This window comes from Monodelphis domestica, chromosome 8 (assembly GCF_027887165.1).
Source record: "Monodelphis domestica isolate mMonDom1 chromosome 8, mMonDom1.pri, whole genome shotgun sequence".
NCBI lineage: Eukaryota > Metazoa > Chordata > Mammalia > Didelphimorphia > Didelphidae > Monodelphis > Monodelphis domestica.
Window position 1 is genome coordinate 56,559,656 of NC_077234.1, and position 22,127 is coordinate 56,581,782.

Genomic DNA, 22,127 nt, shown 5'->3' on the forward strand with positions numbered 1-22,127 from the left:
CCTCATGGTGACTCTTCTCCTGAATTTAACTTCCTCCCCTCATGCAAGCTCCTTAGGCTGTCTTCATCACAGAGGACCTAATCACCTGGTGCTCTATCACTCCCAGTTTTCCAGCAGAGGTTGAGGAAGAATATCTTACATACAGTCTCAGCTCATATATGAATTAGACTAGATAGCCCCTGAGATGAATTCAATTTAATTCTTTACCTACTTACTGAGTACTTAAATATAAATCTCATCACTTCTGACTTTGCTATATCCTGAATCCACTGCTTTTGCTTCCTTTGTTCTAGAAACTGACTAGTATTCTCTTTGTATCTGCCATCTTGGTCTTGATCACCTTCAACACTGCTCCCCTTTCTCAGCATCCCTCCTCCACCACCCCCAGCAATTTTCAGAATTTCTAACTCTGGTTTTTAATTTTGCCACAGACTCATTTCATTAACTACGTTGGTCAGAGTGGAGAAATGCCCCAAGCAAAGAAACCTAGCTAGCCTCCATGCCTTGCCTCTATTCGCCTTCTATTGACCCCATTGGCTTCTTGACTCCTCTCCTGAGATTTTAACTCACTCTTATAGTACTGGGTACCCTCAGGTTATGATGGAGCAGACTTATTTGTCTCTCCAAAAGTCAGAAGATGGACCAAAGAGAGGAAGTTAGAAGGCAGAGTTCAGCTATGATTTAAGAAGTTTCTAGCAATTAGAGTTATCCAAAAAATGGAATGGATTCTCTTGCTAGTAGTGCCCTTTCTTGCCACTGGAAGTAATCAAAGGATGAATGACTATATTCCACAGAGTTTCCAGCAATTCAAGAAACATTTAAGTGTTTGTTATGTCCAAAGTTCTGTGTGTTGATGCTAGGAATTCAAAGATGAATATCAACACAACCTCTGCTTTCAAAGAACTTAAACTCTAATCAAATGTGTTCATGTATTCTGCAGATAGCAGCATTGGATTTAACCTCAAAGGCCCTTACCAACTCTGAGATCCTATAATTATCTGTTTCAGTCCATCAAAAAGCATTCATTAAGAGCTATTATCTGCCAGGCACTGTACTAAAGAAAGGGAAAAGACAAGCCCTGCCCTCAAGAAACTTACAGTCTAATAGGGGAGAGAACATGCATTTATGTACAAGCAAGATATATACATAAAAAATTGCTGATGATGTAATAGTGAAGATAGTAACATTTTTTTTAAACTCTTACCTTCCAATACCATAGTATTGGCTCCAAGACAGAAGAGTGGTAAGGGCTAGGCAATGGGGGTCAAGTGACTTGCTCAGGGTCACACAGGTGGGAAGTGTCAGAGGCCAGATTTGAACCTAGGACCTCCCATCTCTAGGCCTGGCTCTCAATTCACTGAGTTACCCAGCTGCCCCCTAAAGATACTAAGATTAAGGAGGAGTGACAACAGCTTTTTACAGAAGGTGAGACTTGAAGGTAGCCAGGTAATACAAGAGAAGACATAGATGAGAAAGTTGTAGGTATGGGGGACAGCCAGAGGAAATGGTCAGAATAGAGAGATGGAGGGTCAGGTGACAGGAACAAGGAGGCCAATGGACCTGAATGACCATAACACTTGGGAGTTTGGATGGAAGAAAGAAGAAGGGATAAAAAAGACTCAAAGGACCAGGGTACACATATAAATTTTAATTCTGAGTTCCCAATCCAAAAAAAAATGTTTAACTTGTCTCTGTGATTTGTCGAGCAAAATAAATCTACAGCCAATGTGGAAGAAAGGACACCATTTCTATCCTCTCTGTCCCTCATGTTTACAATGCAGGTGAATGACCTTGGACAATATTTTTATATGTATGATATTCCTTCAGGGAAAAACGAAGGTGAGATAGAATTGCATTTGCTCACTAGAATTACATTATTCAGTGCTTTTGCCAAACTGAACTAAATAAGATATATGAGCCTTATGCCACACTGAGAAGACAATGAATAGCTGTAGCTCCTGTTAACTGCAGCTGGAGTGACCTTCTGGAATGATTAAAAATTTAAGAGAATGAATACAATAAAGTTGTTAACCAAATCAAAGAGTTCATGAAATCTAAACAAGCATGACCAAAGGCAGAAAGATCTAAAGAGTACTAAAAGGAGTGTCAAAAATAACTGTATTTCAGAGGAATCTTAAGCTGATTCTAGAGAAGAGGAAAGGGAGAAATATGGGCTCATGGGAAGTGTCCAGCATCATTCATTTATCCAATGCTGTGCTTTATCTGTAGGTAATCGAGGTCAAGTTTGAGAAGTTTGATGTGGAACAAGATAACTATTGCAGATATGACTATGTGGCTGTATTCAATGGGGGAGAAATCAATGATGCTAAAAGAATTGGGAAGTATTGTGGAGACAGACCACCTGCGTAAGTGTTGTTGGTTTATTGTATCAGCTTCTTCGTGACCTGAAACTCATTTCTTCCTAGCTTGTCCAATGGTCTTTTACTTTTCATAAGATTTTTTTAAAAGATATTGAACTTAACTCTGGGATCTGTGCCAAAGCTCTACTAGAGAAATTATATTTTAAATAATTCTAAAAGAATTCTATGCAGAAAAACAAATCACAATATTATAATGTTTGAAAAACTGGTGTAATGGGAGCATGCTTCCCCAATGCAAGATCCCTTGTTACATTAGTTTATGTTAACAGTGTATATATACATACACACATTTACATATATTCATGTATGTTTTATGTATATACAAATATACACACACCTGTACCTATATCATTACATATATATCAGTACACAAGTTTGTATATACATATATACATATATACATATATCAGCAATGTGGATATATATACTTTATGTGTATAAAGTATATATATATACTTGGGAAAAATATATATATATATATTTAAAGTCTTTATGAGAATCAACTCTAGTTTCAGATACTTACTAGCTATGTGATCCCAGGCAAGTCACTTGACCCTCTTTGCCTCAGTTTCCTCATCTGTAAAATGAACTGGAGAAGGAAATGACTAACCACTCAAGTGTCTTTGTCAAGAAAACCCCAAATGGAGTCATGAAGAGTGGGGCATAACTGAAAAAACAATATATATTTGACTCAACTTATCTACCCTTCATTTACAAATAGCCTTCCACCACCTCCCAGAAAAAATGCATTGAACAGAATAAAAACAGAGTAGAAGGATATTAGCCTGAATTGGTCTGAATTCTTGCAGTGCCTCCAAATTTCCCATTTTTCAGGATGTCTTTGTTTCTTTTTTAAGGGAGGATTGGGCGCCATCTTAAATATTGGAGCTAATTAAACTGGCTGTGCTTTGATCCCCTCTGGTCACAAAGATGTTTCAGAGCCTCACACCAAACATTTTTTCAGCCCACAGATTCACACTGCTGTATTGAATCTGGAGGCTCAACCCCCAGCTTTATGACTTTCAAATACCCCTTCATTATCAGATCATTCCTAGCCAGAGTCCTGGGTATCCAAGAAGTTTGCTTCACTGACAAGATCAGAATCTTTTAAAATTATCATGTTAATTAATTCTACCTGAATGGCATTATTGAAGGTTTGGAGGATCCTAGAAAGTAGATGGTGACTTCAAGGAATTAACCTTTACTCTGAAATGTTATTTACAAAACTAATTTCCCTGAAAATCTTTCCTCTACCATTAATTAAAAGGTAAATGTCTGGATTAAATGAACATCTGTGAGCTCTTATAGAGGGATCCAGGTACCAGGAAGAGTTTCAATGGACTTGATGACATCTAAAGACCTTTCTAATGCCCCATCTAGAATTCTTTGTCCTTCTTCAGTACTAGTTTAAAGAAGTTTAAATTTCAAGCCCTTGGTTTAAGAGAAATAATATTTACATAGCACTTGAAGGTTTGCAAACTGTTATTTACAAACATGTTATCTCCTCTATCTAGCTCACTACAACCCTGTGAGGAAGGTGCTAGTAATATCTCTATTTTATAGATGAGGAAACCAAATCTAAGAGGTTCCATGATTTGTTCAGGCTTACACAACTAGTGAGTATCCAAGGCGTGATTCCAATTTAAGCCTTCCTGAGGCCAAGTCCAACATTCTACCCTTTGCACCACCTTATTATTCATTCAATTCAGTCATGTCCAATCCTTTGTGACTCCATTTAGGGTTTTCTTGGCAATGACACTAGAGTGGTTTGGCATTTTCCCTCTTCAACTCATTTTACAGATGAGAAACCGGAGGCAAACAGGGTTAAGTGACTTGCCCAGAGTTACAGGGCTAGTAAGTACTGGAGACCAGTTTTGAACTCAGTCTTCCTAAACTCCAGACCTGGAACTCTATCCATTGTGCCACCTAGCTGTCTTTGGTGTCACCTAGCTACATCTATTTAAATATTAGCAAGGTAGTTACGTGGCATAACAGAGAGGATGATCTGCCTAGATTCAGGAAGATATGAGTTCAAATCCAATCTCAAATACTTACAAATCCTGTCACCCTGAGACTCTATATGCCTCAGTTTCCTCAACCATAAAATAGGGACAATAACAGTTCATACCTCCCAGAGTTGTTGTGAGGATCAACTGAGATAATAATTGTAAAGTTGGCGTAGACTCACACATAGTAACCACTTAACAAATGCTAGCTATTATTGTCATCATCATCATTATTAATGGCTCACAGCTAAGTGTCACAGTGGATAGAGTGCTGGGCCTGGTGTCAGGAAAATATGAATTCAAATATGGCCTCAGACACTAGCTATGTGACCCTGGACATGTCACTTAATCCCTGTCTCATTTTCCTCCTCTGTAAAATAGGGATAATAAGAGACCTAACTCCCAAGGTCTTTGGAGGATCAAATGAGACCATAATTGAAAAGTGCTCAGGAAAGTACCTGGCACATAGTAAGTGTTATGTTGATGGTTGCTATTATTCTATAACAATTTAAGATTTGCAGAGGACTTTTCTCACAACCTCTCCATAAGGACAGGTAGGTGGTACAGTGAATAAAGCTCTGGACCTGGAGTCAGGAAGATGAGAAGCTGAGGAAGACCTGAGTTCAAATCAGGTCTCAGACACCAGCTGTGTGATCCTGGGCAAATCCCTTAACCTTGTTTGCCTCAGTTTTCTCACCTGTAAAATGTGATTGGTTGCAGAAAGATTATCTTCCTTTTTTTTATCATTGAGAGAGCTGAGCTCAGAGACATCAAATGATATACCCAGAGTCACACCACTGGTAAGTCTCATGACCAGGATGGAAAACCATGTCTTACAACTTGAGTCTAGCATTCTTCTGACCATTCCATGAATTCTCTTATGAATTTCCAACTCGTAGAGACAAAAGGATGAGCTTCTTCTACAGCATTTCTGCCTGGGGACTTTGACACAGAGTGATATCACTTTGTCTCTTGAGCTTTCCTCCAGCTAAATAGTTTTCCTGAATTCTCTCTCCATTCAAATGACCTCACAGTCATGGTGGTCCAAACCAGAGGGTAGCACATTTTTCTCCCTAGACTATTTCTACTCCTTAGCAATGCTTCCACAATAGCAAAGGACCAGCAAGGAGGACAGTTCATTTGGGTATTTTCCCTACTGGTAAATGTATCAGTAAAACATAGTCTTGACTCAAACCACTGTCAAGTTGTATCTTCCTCTCAAGTGGGAACCAGCTGTAATGGGCATTACGGTGACATGTGAAAAAATGACTTCCTGGCCCATGACCCCAATTTGTCTGTGCAAAAAGCCCAAGTCAAATTCAAACCTTCTTTCTTCCCTTGTTCAGACACTCAATCATGTCCTGCTCCCATGGGCTATCCATGAGGTTTTCTTGACAAGAATACTGGAGTGGTTTGCCATTTCCTTCCAATGGATCCAATGGATCCTTTCTTCCCTAAAGGCTGATAATAATCTGCAGGTGGAATCCTTGATCCCTACGAAATCTATGCCACTCTTATTAAGACTCTTCTAATTCCAAGACTCAGCAAACAGCAAGGGGTAGAAAAAAATCTTCCTTGTAGTGATAATTACAGTATTCCAGGAGAAGTTTAGCTTCAGCATATTGCCTCTAAAATTATAGTCCCAAGGCTGAAGGTGCCTTGGTGTATACGTCTGGGCTGAAAAGAGGGCCATGAAGAATCATTGTAATTACACCATCATGCAGAGGATGCTGGCTGAGAAAGGGCATAAGTTTGCCTTGTGCATAGCATGTCTTTTCAGCTGTTCTCTCATTTAAACAAAGGAACTCTATTTATACTCTTAGGAAAGGACTGTTGCTAGATGGATGAGGATCAAATTATATCATGTAAGTAAGAGCGTACTGGAACCCCAAAGCCTTGTGGAGTGATTATGATGACCAGCCCAGATCTAATAACCAAAGCAGGATAGTATCACTTTATTTCCCACAAAACTTTGGTAGTTTAAATTTTCAGAGGAACCATCATCATAATCCTAACCAGCTTTTTTCTATAGCAGCTAGGTTGGCACCTTTGTGCACAGAATCCAAGACTTATGTTCCTGAGTTCAAATCTAGCCTCAGACACTTCCTAGTTATGTGACCCTGGACAAGTCACTTAGTCCTTCATTTGCCTTCGTTTCCTTATCTTGTCAGATGAGCTGGAGAAGGCAATGGCAAACCACTCTGGTATCTTTGCCAAGAAAATCCCAAATGGGGTCATGAAAAGCATGATTGAACATTAACAATAATATAGTGCTTAAAGTTGGCAAAATTCTTTACATGTATTATCTCATCTGGTCCTCACAACACCCCTGAGAGATTGTTGCTATTATTATCACCGTTTTCAGATGAGGAAACTGAGGCAAACAGGATTAAGTGACTTGCCCAGGATCACATAGCTGGGAAGTGTCTGAGGCTCAGAAAATGAGTCTTCCAGCCTCTAGGCACAATATTCTATCCACTGTACCACCTAATTGCCCATCATCATCATATTAGTTAGCATTTATATAGCCCTTAAAGTTGGCCACGCTCTTTACAAATAATATTGCATTTGATCCTCACAGCAATTCGGGGAGGCAATTATTATTCTCATTTTATGTATGAGGAAATGGAAACTGAGTGAGAGATTTAGCAACTTGTTGAGAGGTCACACAGCTAGCAAAGAGCTAAGAATGAATTTGAACTCTGGTCTTCCAGATTCCAAGTAGAAGAAGCTATCAACTGTGCCATCTAGCTGCTTTTTTATATTTTATTTCACCACGATGCCTTTTGTGACCAGAACTTTATAGTACACATACATATATTATATAAACACATGTGGCATGTACATATCCGTGCCTATATTAAATAGTAAACATTTATAAACAATTGCTTTTTTTTAAACATGTTCCTCCTCTTTTGCTCAGAAGGAACACTCAGATGAGGAATTCAGATGAGGCAGCACCTTGCCAAATGATTGAGTTTGGGAGCACTTCAAAACAACCTGTAGTTTTAAATCCCCTCTAAAGTCTTGTTTGTACATGATTCATTTACTCTGTAAACCCTTTCAGCTTCCATCTTCTGCCAAAGTATTCCAAATTCTGAATTAGTAGAACCCAAATTAATAAAGGTCTTCAAGAATTTACATTTATATATTTTTCCAACTCATCTGAATATTTCAAGCAAGAAGTTGTTTGGTTTACGTGATGCCAAACAGCTGTTTTAATGTATATTTTTTTCACTGTGTTAATGGGATATATATTAATTCAATTCTATTAATACTTACCTACTTACTATGGTAAAGATTAAAATTTAGGGGAGACTGAGGCAGGTAGAAATTAGTTTCTCTCTGCAAGGAGCATTATATTTTTTAGAGGTTTATTAAGGATTAAGGATTAAAGAAAATACAGGATAAGGAAAACGTGCCTAGGCCAGAGATCTAGACAAGACCTCACCTACATTATGGAAAGAGCCAAGTCTGCTCCAAAACGGAAGTCCAAAAAGAGAGAGGCTCAAAAGCCTTTGCAATCAGCTTAAGTACCTTCTCGATCTCGCCCACCTCAGAATTCCGTGAGATTACAAAGCATTTTGGGGAAGTGGAGCAAGGACTTGTGGGGATTGAAGTCCAGAGTTCAAATCTCAGTTTTACACTATGTGCCATTCACTCTGCTAAGGGTTGGTGATACAAATAAGAAAAAGAAAGCTAACAATCTAATGAGGGAAGACAATGCTCCAAGGAAACTGAAAAGCTGGGTCAGGGCTGAGGTGTTCAGCATGGAGGCATGATGTTCCACAGAGATTAAAACCTCATGGAAAATGGAGAGTTGCCATTTTAAATATTCTGGCTGATGGCACAAGTCAGTTCAGAAGAACAACAAAGATGATGGTGGTCATTAGAATGATCATAACTTCATTTATATGGTGCTTTAAAGTTTGCAAAGAACTTGATAAGCATATTATCCCATAGAACAGCTGGCCAATTCTATTAAGTGACTTGTTTGACTGATAGCTTTTCAATTAACTGACCAGATTTAGACAGGGAAAAGAAAGTTCTCACTGCAAATTCCTTTGATACTGTCAATTGTTCAATAGCAGAAACAGATGGCTTTCTCTACAGAAATTATATGAAAGCAGGCGCATTTCTATCTGTTTTGCTGCTGCCAAAGGACCATGGGATTTTATCATCTGACCTAGAGCTGAAACCTTCTATATGTCTTGCCATAACCTTTTAGAATGTGAGTTTCTTGATAGCAAGGATGCTCTTATTTTTTTTATCTGTATCCCTACCTTTTAGCACAGTGCTATACACATAATAAGTACTTAATACTTATTTACCCATTCATTACCCTCCCTACTTCTGGCCCACATTTGCCCATTTGTTTTATTACATATATTTATGTGTATGAATATGTATATATATATAATATGTGTAAATGTATAGTGTGTATACATATTTTCCTCTTATTTACACCATTTCCCACTTAAAATTTTTATATAAAAAGTTATAGATGCATATAGATGTGCCAGCAACCAAACACCTTGGTTTTTTCTCTATATCCTGGCTAACATAAAGTCTCTTTGCCTCTCTACATTCTCAAAGAGTATTACATTGACCACTTCACTATCAGGCATGATGTGATTGACCAGGATCTAACATCACCGCCTACCCACATACACACTCCCATTACCCTATCTGCTTAAGCAGGTTCTATTCCTATAAGCCAAGGAAATTCTTCCTAAGAGGCAATTGATTTAGGAAGCAAAGCCTGGATGTTGATGCCAAAGGAAATTGGACATCAGAGGAGGAATATGGTGGAAAGAAAAGAAGAGGGAGACAAACAGTGATAGAGTAGATAGAATTGCACAGCTAGTAACTATGACACTGAGTGTAAATAGGATGAATTCACCCATGAGAAGAAAATGGGCAGCAGAAAAGATAAAAAAAAAACCAGGACCTGGCGCACTGAAATTGAGAAACACATAGAGTGAAGGTGAGAGACTGGAGCAGAATATACTAAACCTCAGTTGATCTAGAGAAGGCAAAGATATTAGTCATGATTTCTGAGTTAGGACAAAAATTGATATAATTAAAAGGGATGAACAGAGTAACTGTATTATGTTGTGAGGTACTGTGGATAATGAAACATTATCAATATTAGACCTGTATTCACTAAGAGTCAGAACATCCAGATTTTTTAAGGGAAAACTAAATAATATACAGATAGAAATAGATAACAAAATAATAATAGTGAGGGTGTTTCATTTTCTCCTCTCAGAACTAGATAAATCTAACCAAAAAGTAAATAAGAAAGAAGTAAAGGAGATGAATAGAACCTTAGATAAGTCAAATATGATAGATATTTGGAAAGCCCCTACACATCTGGAAAGCACCTACATATTTGTATGAGGCTTGTAGTAGATCTAAGTCTGTGAATTTTAAAATTACTCCACCCTACTCAGACATGCTTTAGGGGAAGATAAAAGCTGTAAACTCCTGATTGAACAATGAAGGTACTTAACTCATACCTCATAGTAAAGCTAGAACCTTAAGCTAGGTCTATTTTTAGATCTAAGACAAAAAGGTGTTAAGTACCTGTAAAGGTTAAATTAGTACACAAAAAGGTCAAGTAACTTACCAAAGGCAAGCTTAACAAAGAGGTGTGAAGTACTCAGAAGATTTAATCTAACCAGAGAAGATGAAAACCAAAGAAAGTGAAAACTAAGAATGGGCAGTCCTAGAAAAAAGCATCTACTGTGATTGGTAGAAGTGAAAATTTAGGGGAGGTGACATAAGAGAAAATTTCTTTAAAAGGAAGGGGTAAAAAGTCAGGAGACAATTGAATTCAGTTTGGAGGCTAATTTCAGTTTGAAGTGGTAGAACCCAGCTTGGAGATGGTCTTATGGTGAATGATAAAGACTGACCTGCTCTCCCTTAGGCTCAGGCCTAGGCCATTTTGGCCTAGGCCTTTTTCTACTGCTTGGCTCAGCCTGAGCCAGAGCAGTTTAAATTAATTCTCTCTCTCTCTCTCTCTCTCTCTCTCTCTCTCTCTCTCTCTCTCTCTCTCTCTCTCTCTCTCTCTCTCTCTCTCTCTTATTCATTAAAATCTCCAGAAATCCCAGCTGACTTGGGTATTTTCATATTTGGGAATTTCCCATGGCGACCACTTATTTTAGATTTTTAAGTCAAACCACTGAAATTATCCTTACAAGGAAGTTTTGATGTTTACAAGTCTCAACATACACATAATCCAAATATAGTTTCTGGTGGGACAACAATGGTTTAGAGAGCATAAATATTCTGAAAAAAGCCTTATTTGAACACTCATCATACTATGGAGGCAACCCTGCATTCCTGAGGGGTTGTGGCATTGGAACACAAGTTCCACTGAGTATGACCAAGCTGGAAAGACTTGGTTTTGGAAAGAGTATGGTCCTGTCAAAAGGCTATATCTATTGCCTAAGTATCATCTTAGATAAAAATGGCTCTGGTAGTGTATGTTAATTAAGAACATGGAGAAATAGGCCCAATACTACACTGCTTGAGTAGCTCTGTGAATTGTTTTTTGGAAAACAAGATAGAAATATTTATTAAGAGCTGTAAAGCTGTTCATGCTTATTGAACTATGGACCACATAACTAGGATTAGTACCTAAGGGTATTATTGAAAGGGTAAAAAGCTGGGTATGTATCAAAACATCCATTGAAGTTTTGTTTGTAATGACAAAATAACTGGAAATAACATGAATGTGATGTTTGGGAGAAATGGCTAAATAGATTATGATATTGGAATGTAATGGATTGTATTATGTTATTAGAAATGACAAATATTAGAAATACTAATAAATGGAATTATATGAAGAAATGAAAAGAGAATGAGAATATATGACTACATGAGAATAATAAAATAATACATTCAAAAAACAACCATAAAATCAAGAGAAAAAAGTATCAGAATAAAACAAATCCAAAGAGAATTCAAAAGCAGAGGATTAGCATACATATATAATTTATATACTTATATACAAAATTTAAACATTTTGGAGTGTCTGGTTTTCCACATAACTTTTAATGTATTTATTTAAATATTTGGGTGGTGTTAGTGGTTGCTAAGCATATAGTTTTAAAAATTGAAAAAAATTCTTGTTCATGTAAGCATCAAAAGGTTCACCCACATGGATTTTCCTCCCTCCAAAGTTGCTTCAGGAATTGCCATACCATCCTGCTGATGAGATTGATTTCCATAAGGAGGTAAAGGGGTGCTATTTTAGAAGAGATGAGTGCTTAACATGTGTTGAGTATCTTTTCTTTGCTCTATGAAAACCTCCTTTTGTGAGCTGTTGAATGACTTATGAGCATCTCTTTTCATTCCATTATTAGACCTGAATTCCCAGGAGATCACTCTGGGTCAGGCCCAGCTCACTACACATGGATACCAAAAAATCTGTCCACCACCTGACTACAGGAATGATTCCTCCTGAAATGACCTTGCTGGTCATCCCTAAGAGGCAATAATAAGGCAGGAGCTATGTGGGAGTCCTGTAAAGATCCTATTTTAGCAAGAAGCTAAAGAAAACTAGTTCCTAGAAAATAGAAACCTAAATATAAAAGCAAAACTTAATATGTGCAGCTTGTATCTTCCATAGAGAAGACAGAATTAATACAGTTTGGAAACCTTTCCTGCCAATTCAGAAGGCAATAATACACCTTCTGTCCTCTACAGGTAAGTGGGTGGGGGAAGGAACTAGAAAGGTCTCCTGCAAAAAGTGAAATGTTTGCTATTTCAAAGCAAATCAGGGATGCCAGGAGAGAAAGGTAATGATGGAGGAAGAGCATTTGAACTACCCCCATACATTTGAAAAATCCTTATCTTCCATCGTAGAATCAATCCTGTGTATTGGTTCCAAGGCAAAAGAGCCAGGCATTGGGGGATTGTGACTTGCCCAGGGTCACACACCTAGGAAGTGTCTGGGGCTACATTTGAACTCAGGACTTCTCCTCTTGAGACCTGACTTTCCATCCACTGAGCCACCTAGCTGCCCTACCCCCCCCCCAGTACATTTTCATAACTGATCCTTCTGCAGTTTATAGCTGATTATGCTCTCAATTTTAAAGTCAACATTTCCTTTTCTAGGAGGACAATTTCTGTTTTGTGGCAGTTCTAGAATTTTAACTTTTAGGATTTGCAAATTAAATGAAAATCTGTTATGTACCTCCCTTACAGAATGGGTACAACTGAACCAGTTAAGTGAAAGGAGAGTAAAGATGAGAAATTGTGATGTTTTGTTTTGTTCTGCTTTTTGCAGGGACACTGCTTAAACCTGAGTTTACATTACCAGAATGCATCTTTTTCATCTTTCAGGCCCATTGTGTCAGAGCGGAATGAGCTCCTCATTCAATTCTTATCGGACTTGAGTTTAACTGCTGATGGCTTTATTGGCCACTACAAATTCAGACCAAAAAAGTTACCTACAACCACAGTCCTACCTATTACAACGACATCTCCTGCACCCACAAGTAAGTTTTCTGTAGGGGATTATAGGATTTAGTAGGGCAGAAGAAATTCTCTTGGGGTTACAGAAATTTTAAGAAAAAGAACATTCTTACTCAGAGAAAACAATTTCTATCCCTTCCTTCAAAGTGTTTAAAACAATAAGAAGAGAGTGCTTAGAATATGATGAATTTATTAAGTACTTATTATGTGCCAGATATATAGAGGCTGAGTGACTCAGTGAATAGAACATGGGACCTGGAGTCAGGAAGATCTGAGTTCAAAGCAAGCCTCAGACACTTAACCCTGGGCAAGTCACTTAACCTCCATTCGCCTTAATCCATTGGAGAAGGAAATGGCAAAACGCTCCAGTGTCTTTGTCAAGAAAACCCCATGGATAGATAGTATTGGTGTGCTGTGGTCCACAGGGTCCCAAAGAGTTGGACATAACTGCACAGCTAAAGAACAACAATGTGTCAGGCTCTCTACTTAGTACTAAATATACAAAAAAGGCAAAAGACCATCCTAGCCCTTAAAGAGCTTACAATCTAATGGAGAAGACAACAATTGTGTGCAAACAAGCTGTATACATCCTTAGAGGAAATAATTAAAAGAGGGAAGGCACTAGATTTAAAAGAGATTTAGAAAGGTTTCCTGAGGAACATGAGATTTCGGTTGGGACTTAAAGGAAGCCAGGGAAGGCCAGTACTTGGAACAAAGGAGGAGGAATATTCTATGCATGGAGGTGGGGGATAGCCAAGGAAAATACCCAAAGCTGAGAAATGAAATGTCTTCTTCATGGAATAGCCAGGAAACCAGTGTCACCAGTTTGCAGAGTAGGTGCCAGGAAGCAAAGTATACGAAGACTGGAAAGGTCAGATGGGGCTAGGTTATGAAGAGCTTTGAATGCCAAACAGAGCACTTGATATTTAATCTTGGAAGTAATAAAAAACCACTAGAGTTTATTGAATACAGGGGTAACATGATTCGACCTTACTTTAAAAAAAATCACTTTGGTGGGTGAATGGAGGATGAATTGGAGTAGGGAGAGACTTGAGTCAGGCAGACCCACCAGGAGGTTGTTGCCATAATCAAGGCATAAGGTGATGAAAGCTTGGCAGTTTTAGAGGAGAGAAGGGAGTATATTTGAGAAATATTGCCAACGTAAAATCAACAGACCTTATTAAATGTTTGTTGATGAGGAGGATGAACAACCATTTAGAAGAATAAGTCAAATTCATTTCCTTAAAGTAAGGTGCCATAGAGAAAAGACAGTCTTTGATACGTTGTCTATGGATATTATTCAAAAATGTTACTGGAGAAAATCACGACCACTATTTGTTTCCACTCATCATCCTCTTAACACTTCATCAAGGTGTGGAAGTGATCCTGGGTTTTTGCAGTGAAGTAAAACATCAGCTAAGCTTTATCCATCTGCAAAAGCTTTGAGTCTCAGTCCTGAGCATCTCTCATGTAGGAACCAACCTGTCAGTTCACAGAGCCTCATCTCATCATGAGGATGATGATATTTTCAACCTGTACTTCTTAAAGACCATTTTAGAGGACTTTCAGTATGTATCCAGAGAGGGAACATTTAGAGTGTGGCAAGTTTCATACTATTGAAGTGTGGATGCATTAATTCCTTTTTTAAAAAATCCTTACCAATACTATTGGTTCCAAGGCAGAAGAGCAGCACTAAGGGCTAAGCAATGGGGGTTAAGTGATTTTCCCAGGGTCACATAGCTGGGAAGTGTCTGAGGACAGATTTGAACCCAGGACCTCCCATCTCCAGGCCTAGCTCTCAATCCACTGAGCATCCGAGTTGCCCCTGATGCATTGACTTTTAGCACTGCTACATCCTTTTTGATGCATTTGTCATCACTGGGGGACATCCCAACTGGAAGAAACTTCACACATACACACACACAAAATCATATGACTATTTCTAGAGCCCATTCATGCAGAATTCCTACATATGGATCAAACTTCTGATAAATCTATTCAATATTTTATCCTGAATTTATTCTAAGCTTGATTATTTTTCTAGATGTGGAGTTGTAGTCTCTGGGGTTAATGTGCTAGCTCAAGAAAATCTTAACCTTTTTTTGCGTCATAGACCCCTGTGGCTGTCCATTGAAGGCTATGGATGCCTCAGAATAATGGCTTAAAAAAATAAAACAAAACCTTACCTTCTGTCTTAGAATAGATAGTATGCATGGCTTCCAAGACAGAAGAATGGGGGGTGGGGAGGAGGAAGGGGTGCAGCTGGGTGGCTCAGTGAATTAAGAACCTGTGGAAAGGAAATAAGACCAACAGTTTGTGGGGGAAAGGGCAACTGGGAGTGGCAGTTGGGTCTTGTGACAAGCACTTCCTTCCTGCTGGGTGGGTCTTCCTTCCTGGAGTTGGAGGAGAGAGGAGCTTGTTCAGCCCAGTCTGGTGTAGTGTGCCTCTTCTTGGTTCAGCCCGAAGATTTTGGCCCAATCTCTTCTGAAGGTCAGAAATGTTCTTGTTTGCTTTCTGTCTACTGCTAAGATTCTGAATTAGACTAAGCAGGACTGATATAGAGTAGATGGGAGTGGGAGAAAACCTCTGCCAGCCTCGGGGCCTGGCCTCAACTCTGAAGCTGAGGAAAAAAACTCCAATCCCAGCTAGATATTAAACTTTATATTATTTGAATTTGCAGTCAGATAAGTGGATTATCTTTCTGGTCATAGGGGGAGCTGAACTTCAGTTCAGTCATTCCAGGACAAACAGTCCTTATTGGATCCCCGCTGCTTTCTCTCAGCAGGGGGCATCTCTCTCCTTTGCTTCACCGAGCAATATTCCCTCTCTCCCCTCAACTCCTCCATACCCCCATACAAACCTCATGCTTTATCCCCAGTTTTTCCAATCCTCCCCATCATTTCCCAATAAATATAACAAACTACACCTATAAACAGGAGGTCCTAGGTTCAAATCTGACCTCAGACACTTCCTAGTTGTGTGACCCTGGTCAAAGCACTTAACCCCCATTGCCTAGCCCTTACCACTCTTCTTCTGCCTTAGAACCAATACAGAATAATGGTTCCAAGGTACAAGGTAAAGGTTTAAAAGGGGAGAAAAAGACAGAAGAATGGTAAGAGTTTGGGGGATTAAGTGACTTTCCCAGGATCACAAATCTAGGAAATATCTAAGACCAGGTTTGAATCTAGGACTTCCCATTTCCAGACCTGGCTTTCTATCCACTGAGCCAACTAGCTGTCCCTAGAATAATGTTTTTAAATTCATAAAGTAAAATACATAAGAATAGAAAAGAAGTCAGTTATACTGAGATAGTTATTAAAATATATGTAATTTTAAAAAACAGTTTATGCACTCCAGGTTCAGAACTTCCACTCCAAATCCTGATTCCAAATCCTTTGGATAAGTGCAATATCTGATGACTCTTAAGTTTATTTTGGAGAGCTTTATTCAAAAAAAGTGCAATATGGCATATTGTTAAAATTATCTCAGCTTGGAGGTATTCATTATAATTACTGGCAACTCTGTAGGCAGAGAGAGCTTTTATTCCTCTAAAATCACTTTGTTAGGGCAAAAGCCCACTTCTTGTTCATCTGCTCTATCCCCTTTACTTGTCGCTACAAAAAAAGACTTCACCAGAATTTAAGGGATTATTGGTGCTCTTCTGATAAAATGTCAGCTAAAGATAACTGCAGCAAAAGATTCATTAATGCTCTAAGAAAGCCTCAAAGGTTTGGATCTGTTCCCCACTTTCAGCTATCAGGGAGGTACTAAGAATGACCATGGCAAAACCCAAGAGGCTGGAAGATATAGACCTAATACACTTTGGTCCACCTTTTCATGGGTCAATCAATGTCCTGGAAGAAACACCAAAAAATTTTTGTGTCTGATAGGAAAGCCTTCAAAGGATGCAGTCACCCCTTTTCTATGCTCTGGAAGCTAACATAATTGCTCAGGACCAAAAAAATCTACCAAAGAGCTCAACAGAGTCCAATCCAGTTCAATAAACTGCACAACCCTTCTTAGGTAACAGCATGCAGACTTTCCCTAGTCATGGTACTGACTAAATGATGTGTACTCACTTTATTGCTCATCTAAGGATGTCACTGGCATCATCATACCACAGTAGAGTTGGAAGAACTTAAAAGTCATCTTGTCTAAACTCTTTATTTTTACTAATGAGGTAACTGAGGCACAAAAAGGATAAGGAGGTCTTCAGTGAAATACTGCTTGTTAATCACCTAGTTGGGACAACAAAAGTCTCCTGATTTCCATTTTAGGTCTCTTTACCTTTTTTTTTCCTGCCTCACCTTGGCCTTCTTGTCAATGCTATTCAACAGATTTTCTAAATATGTTGAAACTATCTTTCATGAAGACACAGGCCAAAAAGGAATCATAGATGAGCAAATAAGCCTGGGAAGTTGAATTTATTATATGCTTTAAAAAGAGGGGCAAGCTGAATGTGTTAGGGATTCATAGTTTCATATACAATTCTTTTTCTGGAAATTCTCATTTTATTTGATGTTTGTCAAGTTGAAAACAGAAAAATTTAAACTGGATAAAAAAAGAAACAGGTATCCCTTTCATTCTTTTGATCCCTGTTCCCCTTCTGTACAAAGCCTTGGAGGATTATACTACAGTAAGAACTTCTAGGAGTGTGAGGAATTTGCTGGGGATGGAAGGTTGATTCTGATTGGACTGATATGTGTATGGATCTCAGAGGATGGCATAAAATAGTAGCATCTTCGTTAAATACATTATATTGGAAAAGCCTCATGAATAAGGCTGTCTTCAATACAAAGATGTTTCTGTGTTGAAATACATAAAAACAATTTCAGTAAATAAAGATGGAATCAGTTGGGTTAGATAGGGCCAACCCAGCTTGCTAAAACAGTAAATATAGCATGCTGTCTTTTGTGAGAGGAAGAAATACTACTCACCTTCAGAAAGTAAGCCTTGAATTATTTTTTTTTCCAAAATCAAGTTAAAACAAATTCACAGTCAGTTATTGAATTCCTGTTGTGTGTACTCAACACTAAGAAGATTTGGGGGTATAGAATATATATATGTACAAAATAAGGTTTGGGTTTTCAAAGAAACAAGATATAAAAAACATGATCTGAAATAACAAAAGAAGATTTAAATAACAGTTAATGACAAGCAATTAAAGAGCCATTAAAAAAAAGAATATGATTAATAGATGAATGAATTGCAGAGAGCACTATGGGAGCCCAGGAGAGGGAGGGCTGACTTCAAACTGAATTTCAGTTGATTTTTGAAGAATGAGGATTTAGAGAACTGCTCTATAACTTATAAATTCACACTATTGCTGGGCACTTGAAAAGTGAAGTGACTTTCCAAGGGCTTACCCAGTAAGTATAATTTTTAATTTAGGTCTTTCTTACTTCAAGACCAACTCTCTACTGTACTATCCTGATACCATGGCAGCAAGGTGGCAAAGTGGCACTGGACCAGGAGTCAGGAAGACTTAAGTTCAAATCCATCCTCAGATACTTACTGGCAAATGTGATCCTATGCAAGTCACTTAGCCTTTCTCTGCCTTAGTTTCTTCAACTATAAAATGAGGATATTAATAGCACTTACCTCACCGGATCAAATGGAGATAATATTTGTAAAGTGCCTAGTATTTAGTAGGCACTTAACAATTTTTGTTTCCTTCCTTTTGTAAGTCTTTAATGCTGTTTCTTTAAGCTAAGGAAATTGTCAGGATTCCAGGTTTAATTGAATACCTCGCACTCTTTTTAGAGACTATTGGAGTTTTTATTTAGTTTCTCCTTTAATCCCCAAAGATCCTAGACCAGTTTAACAAGAATACAAGATTTCCTGCTTCACTGTATAAAATGCTGATTATAAAGCCTATTCACTAATCCTTCAATAACTCTGCTTTAGTGAAGGTAGATTAAATATTTCAGTTTAAATGAGTACATCTAATACACTGAGGGGACACGTGCTTTGCATTCAGATGGTGACTACATTCAAGGAGCCCTAAGCCCTTCAAAAGCTGCTTCTGTATCCAACATAGAATGAAATCCTGCAATCATTCTGAGAAGGAGCTGGTACCAGAGTGAGGCAGAGTTGTGAATTTTTGGCCGCAGACATAGGATTGGCCCTTTCTCTCAGGAAAAATATCATCAATTACGTATAATTTTCAAAGAGCAAGATAGGGCCATGGTGGGTGGAATTTTTTTTCTAAAAGCTGTCTATGTAGGGTATGAATTGGTCAGTCATTCTAGAAAGCAATGTGGAACTACACTCAAAAAAAAGTTACAAAAATATGCCTACCATTTGACCCAGAAATATCACTTCCTGGGCCTCTTCCCCAAAAGAATCAAAGAAGGAAAAGTACCTATATGTACAAAAAGATTTACAGCAGCTCTTTTTGAGTTGGCAAAGAATTAGAAACCAAGATTATGTCCACAATTTGGAAACAATTGGTCAAATTATGTCTCTTGAATATAAGAGAATATTATTGACCTTTAAGAAATAATAACAAGGATAGTTTCATAGAAACTAGAGAAGACTTGTATGAACTGCTGAGAAATGAAGTGAATGGAACCAAGGGAACATTTGGTTGTATAACAACAATATTGGATATTATAACAACAATAGTATTTTTAAAAAAAACTTTTGAAAGATAAGTATTTTGAACAGTACAGTGGTCAACCATGGTTGATCCAAAGACTGATGATAAAAAAGAATGTTGCCCACTTCCTGAATAGAAAAGTGTTATACTAAATAAATATACAAAATGAGACAGTTTTTGGACATGGTTAACTTAAACAAGAGTTTGTTTTCCATTGATTATGTCTATCTAACACAAAGTTTTTACTTTTCTTTTTTTTCCATTGGAAGAGGGATAGGAAGGAAGAAAAAATGTTTCATGATGGAAAATTTTTAATTAAAAATGAGACCAAAACTAAAGGCATTAATGGAGCTAAATTGGAATTTTTTTCACTGTGGGGAGATTAGGAAATAAGTTCATGCTGACAGAATTTGAATTTATAATTCCTAAAAGCTTTAATGTCACCATAGTGTTTTTTCTAAGCTTTCAAAATCCCATGGCAAGTATCCATGGATTCTCAAAAACAATGCCAGGGGAGTATGAATTCTAGCAGATCTTATGGTTGGGGTCAATGATCCTAAAGATCACACCTATCTCTAAATCTTATAAGACTAAGAAAGAAAGACTTCAGATTCAAGCGTGAAGATATTTTGAATATATTTTGTTTAAGAGGTTTATCACCAGAAAGATGGTCACCAGATATGCATTTTTTAAATTATATCATCTCATGAAGACCACTCTATTGGTGAGAGACAATATCCAGACCAATGAAATAAAAGATTTGCTTTTTTTAAACCCTTACCTTCCATCTTGCCCAGTGACTTGCCCAGGGTTGGTCACATAGCTAGGAAGTGTCAGAGGCCAGAGTTGAACCCAGGATCTCCAGTCTCCAGGTCTGGCTTTCTAGCCACTGAGCCACCTAGTTGCCCACACTATGATCTTTCAAAGTAGAAGTTGAGTATCAGAATTTAAGTCAAGTTCAAGTTTAAAGGAAATCACTTTCAAAAGATAACATATAGTCACAAAGGTTACAGTTCTTCATAGTAGAAAGACTATTAGTAACAACATAGCTAGCATTTATATGATAATAATAATAATAGCAGCTCACATTTACGTAGCACCTACTATGTTCAAATCCTATCTCACTTACTATCTGTTTGACCCTGGACAACTCACTTAACCTCTACCTCAGTTTCCTCAACTGTAATATGTTAATAAAAGCACCTACCTAATCAGTTATTGTGAGAATAAAATGAAATAATATTTTCAATGCACTTAGCATAGTGCTTGGAACATAGTAGGACTCTATATCCTTTCCACTTCCCTTCCCCATATGCCAGACACTATGGCATCTGAATTTCAGAAATATCATTTCATTTGATCCTCACAGCAGCTCTTTGAGGTAGGTGTTATTATTATTCTCATTTTATAGTTGAGCAAACAGAGGTACACAGAAGTTAAGTTACTTGCCTAGAATCACACCATTTGTGTCTGAGGTCATATATGAACTCAGATTTCATAACTCCAGGCTCAGCACTCTCTCCTTTAAGCCACCATAGTCCAGAAGGACCAGTCTGTTTAAATCGATTTATTTAGTTGAATCTTATAAGCTCCATGCTGTAATCCACAAAGGAGTACCTGCTGAATTAATTGTTGAACATTTTGTGAAGATGATGATTAAATGTCCTTATTTTGTCTACTTGTTTTTAAAATGTATTTAATAACTACTTCTTTTGTTTCCTCATAGCCTAGAAGCATAGCTGCTCGACATTACAGCATTATCATAGATAATTAAATAAATATATCTACCTTGCTGTATACATGACATAGACTAGGGAAATGGACCTATATTTGATAAGAATAGGGAACTCTCAGGAGAAGATATTCCCTTTAACAATACACATGTCAGCATCTTCTCTACAATTTATATTCTCAGAAGATTTCCTAGTGCACCAAAAAGTTAAGGGATTTTCCTAGCTTCACTCAAAAGAGATATGTTTATAAAAACTTGTTTGTAAACCAAATTTAGTGAGCCATTATTACAGCAATCATGGCCAAGTAAATGCTATATTAAAGGCTCTAGACTAGTGTTAGTGAACCTTTTAGAGACTGAGTGCCAAAACTACAACACTCATGCCACATGTGAGCCCCCCACTTTACCCTAGTCAGGGGAGAGAGAGGAAGCACTCCCACTGGGCTACTGAGCAGAGGGGTGGGTGATGTGAGAAATGTGCCCAGGCAATCATGGCCAAGTAAATGCTCTATTAAAGGCTCTAGACCAGTGTTAGTGAACCTTTTAGAGACTGAGTGCCCAAACCTCATGCCACATGTGAGCCCCCCACTTTACCCTAGTCAGGGGAGGGAGGAAGCACTCCCACTGGGCTACTGAGCAGAGGGGTGGTGATGTGAGAAATGTGCCCAGGAACACATGAAGAGGGGGAAGGGAGCAGCCCCCTCCAGCATACTCTGATACATGAGCCATAGGTTCACCAACAGGGCTCTAGACCCTAGCTCTGGGCTAGGAATAAGAAGATGTAAGTTCTGGTCCAGCTATTCGACTTAATAGCCATTTAGCCCTAAACAAATAACTTTCTGAGCCCCGTTTTCTTTTATCTGTAAAATGGGAACAAGAACAATCCCTGTTGGGCTACTTCAGAAAACTGTAAGAATCAA

The 22,127-nt window shown here is 38.1% G+C and overlaps 1 protein-coding gene across 1 annotated transcript in view; it reads left to right on the plus strand.

Moving 5' to 3' along the window:
- Positions 1-22,127, plus strand: part of PCOLCE2 (procollagen C-endopeptidase enhancer 2) — a 97,332-nt gene that overhangs the window by 69,205 nt on the left and 6,000 nt on the right. Inside the window, exons 5-6 of the mRNA XM_001372286.3 lie at positions 2,230-2,366; positions 12,743-12,897. Of these exons, the coding sequence (XP_001372323.1) occupies positions 2,230-2,366; positions 12,743-12,897 (292 nt within the window). The remainder of the gene's footprint in view (positions 1-2,229; positions 2,367-12,742; positions 12,898-22,127) is intronic.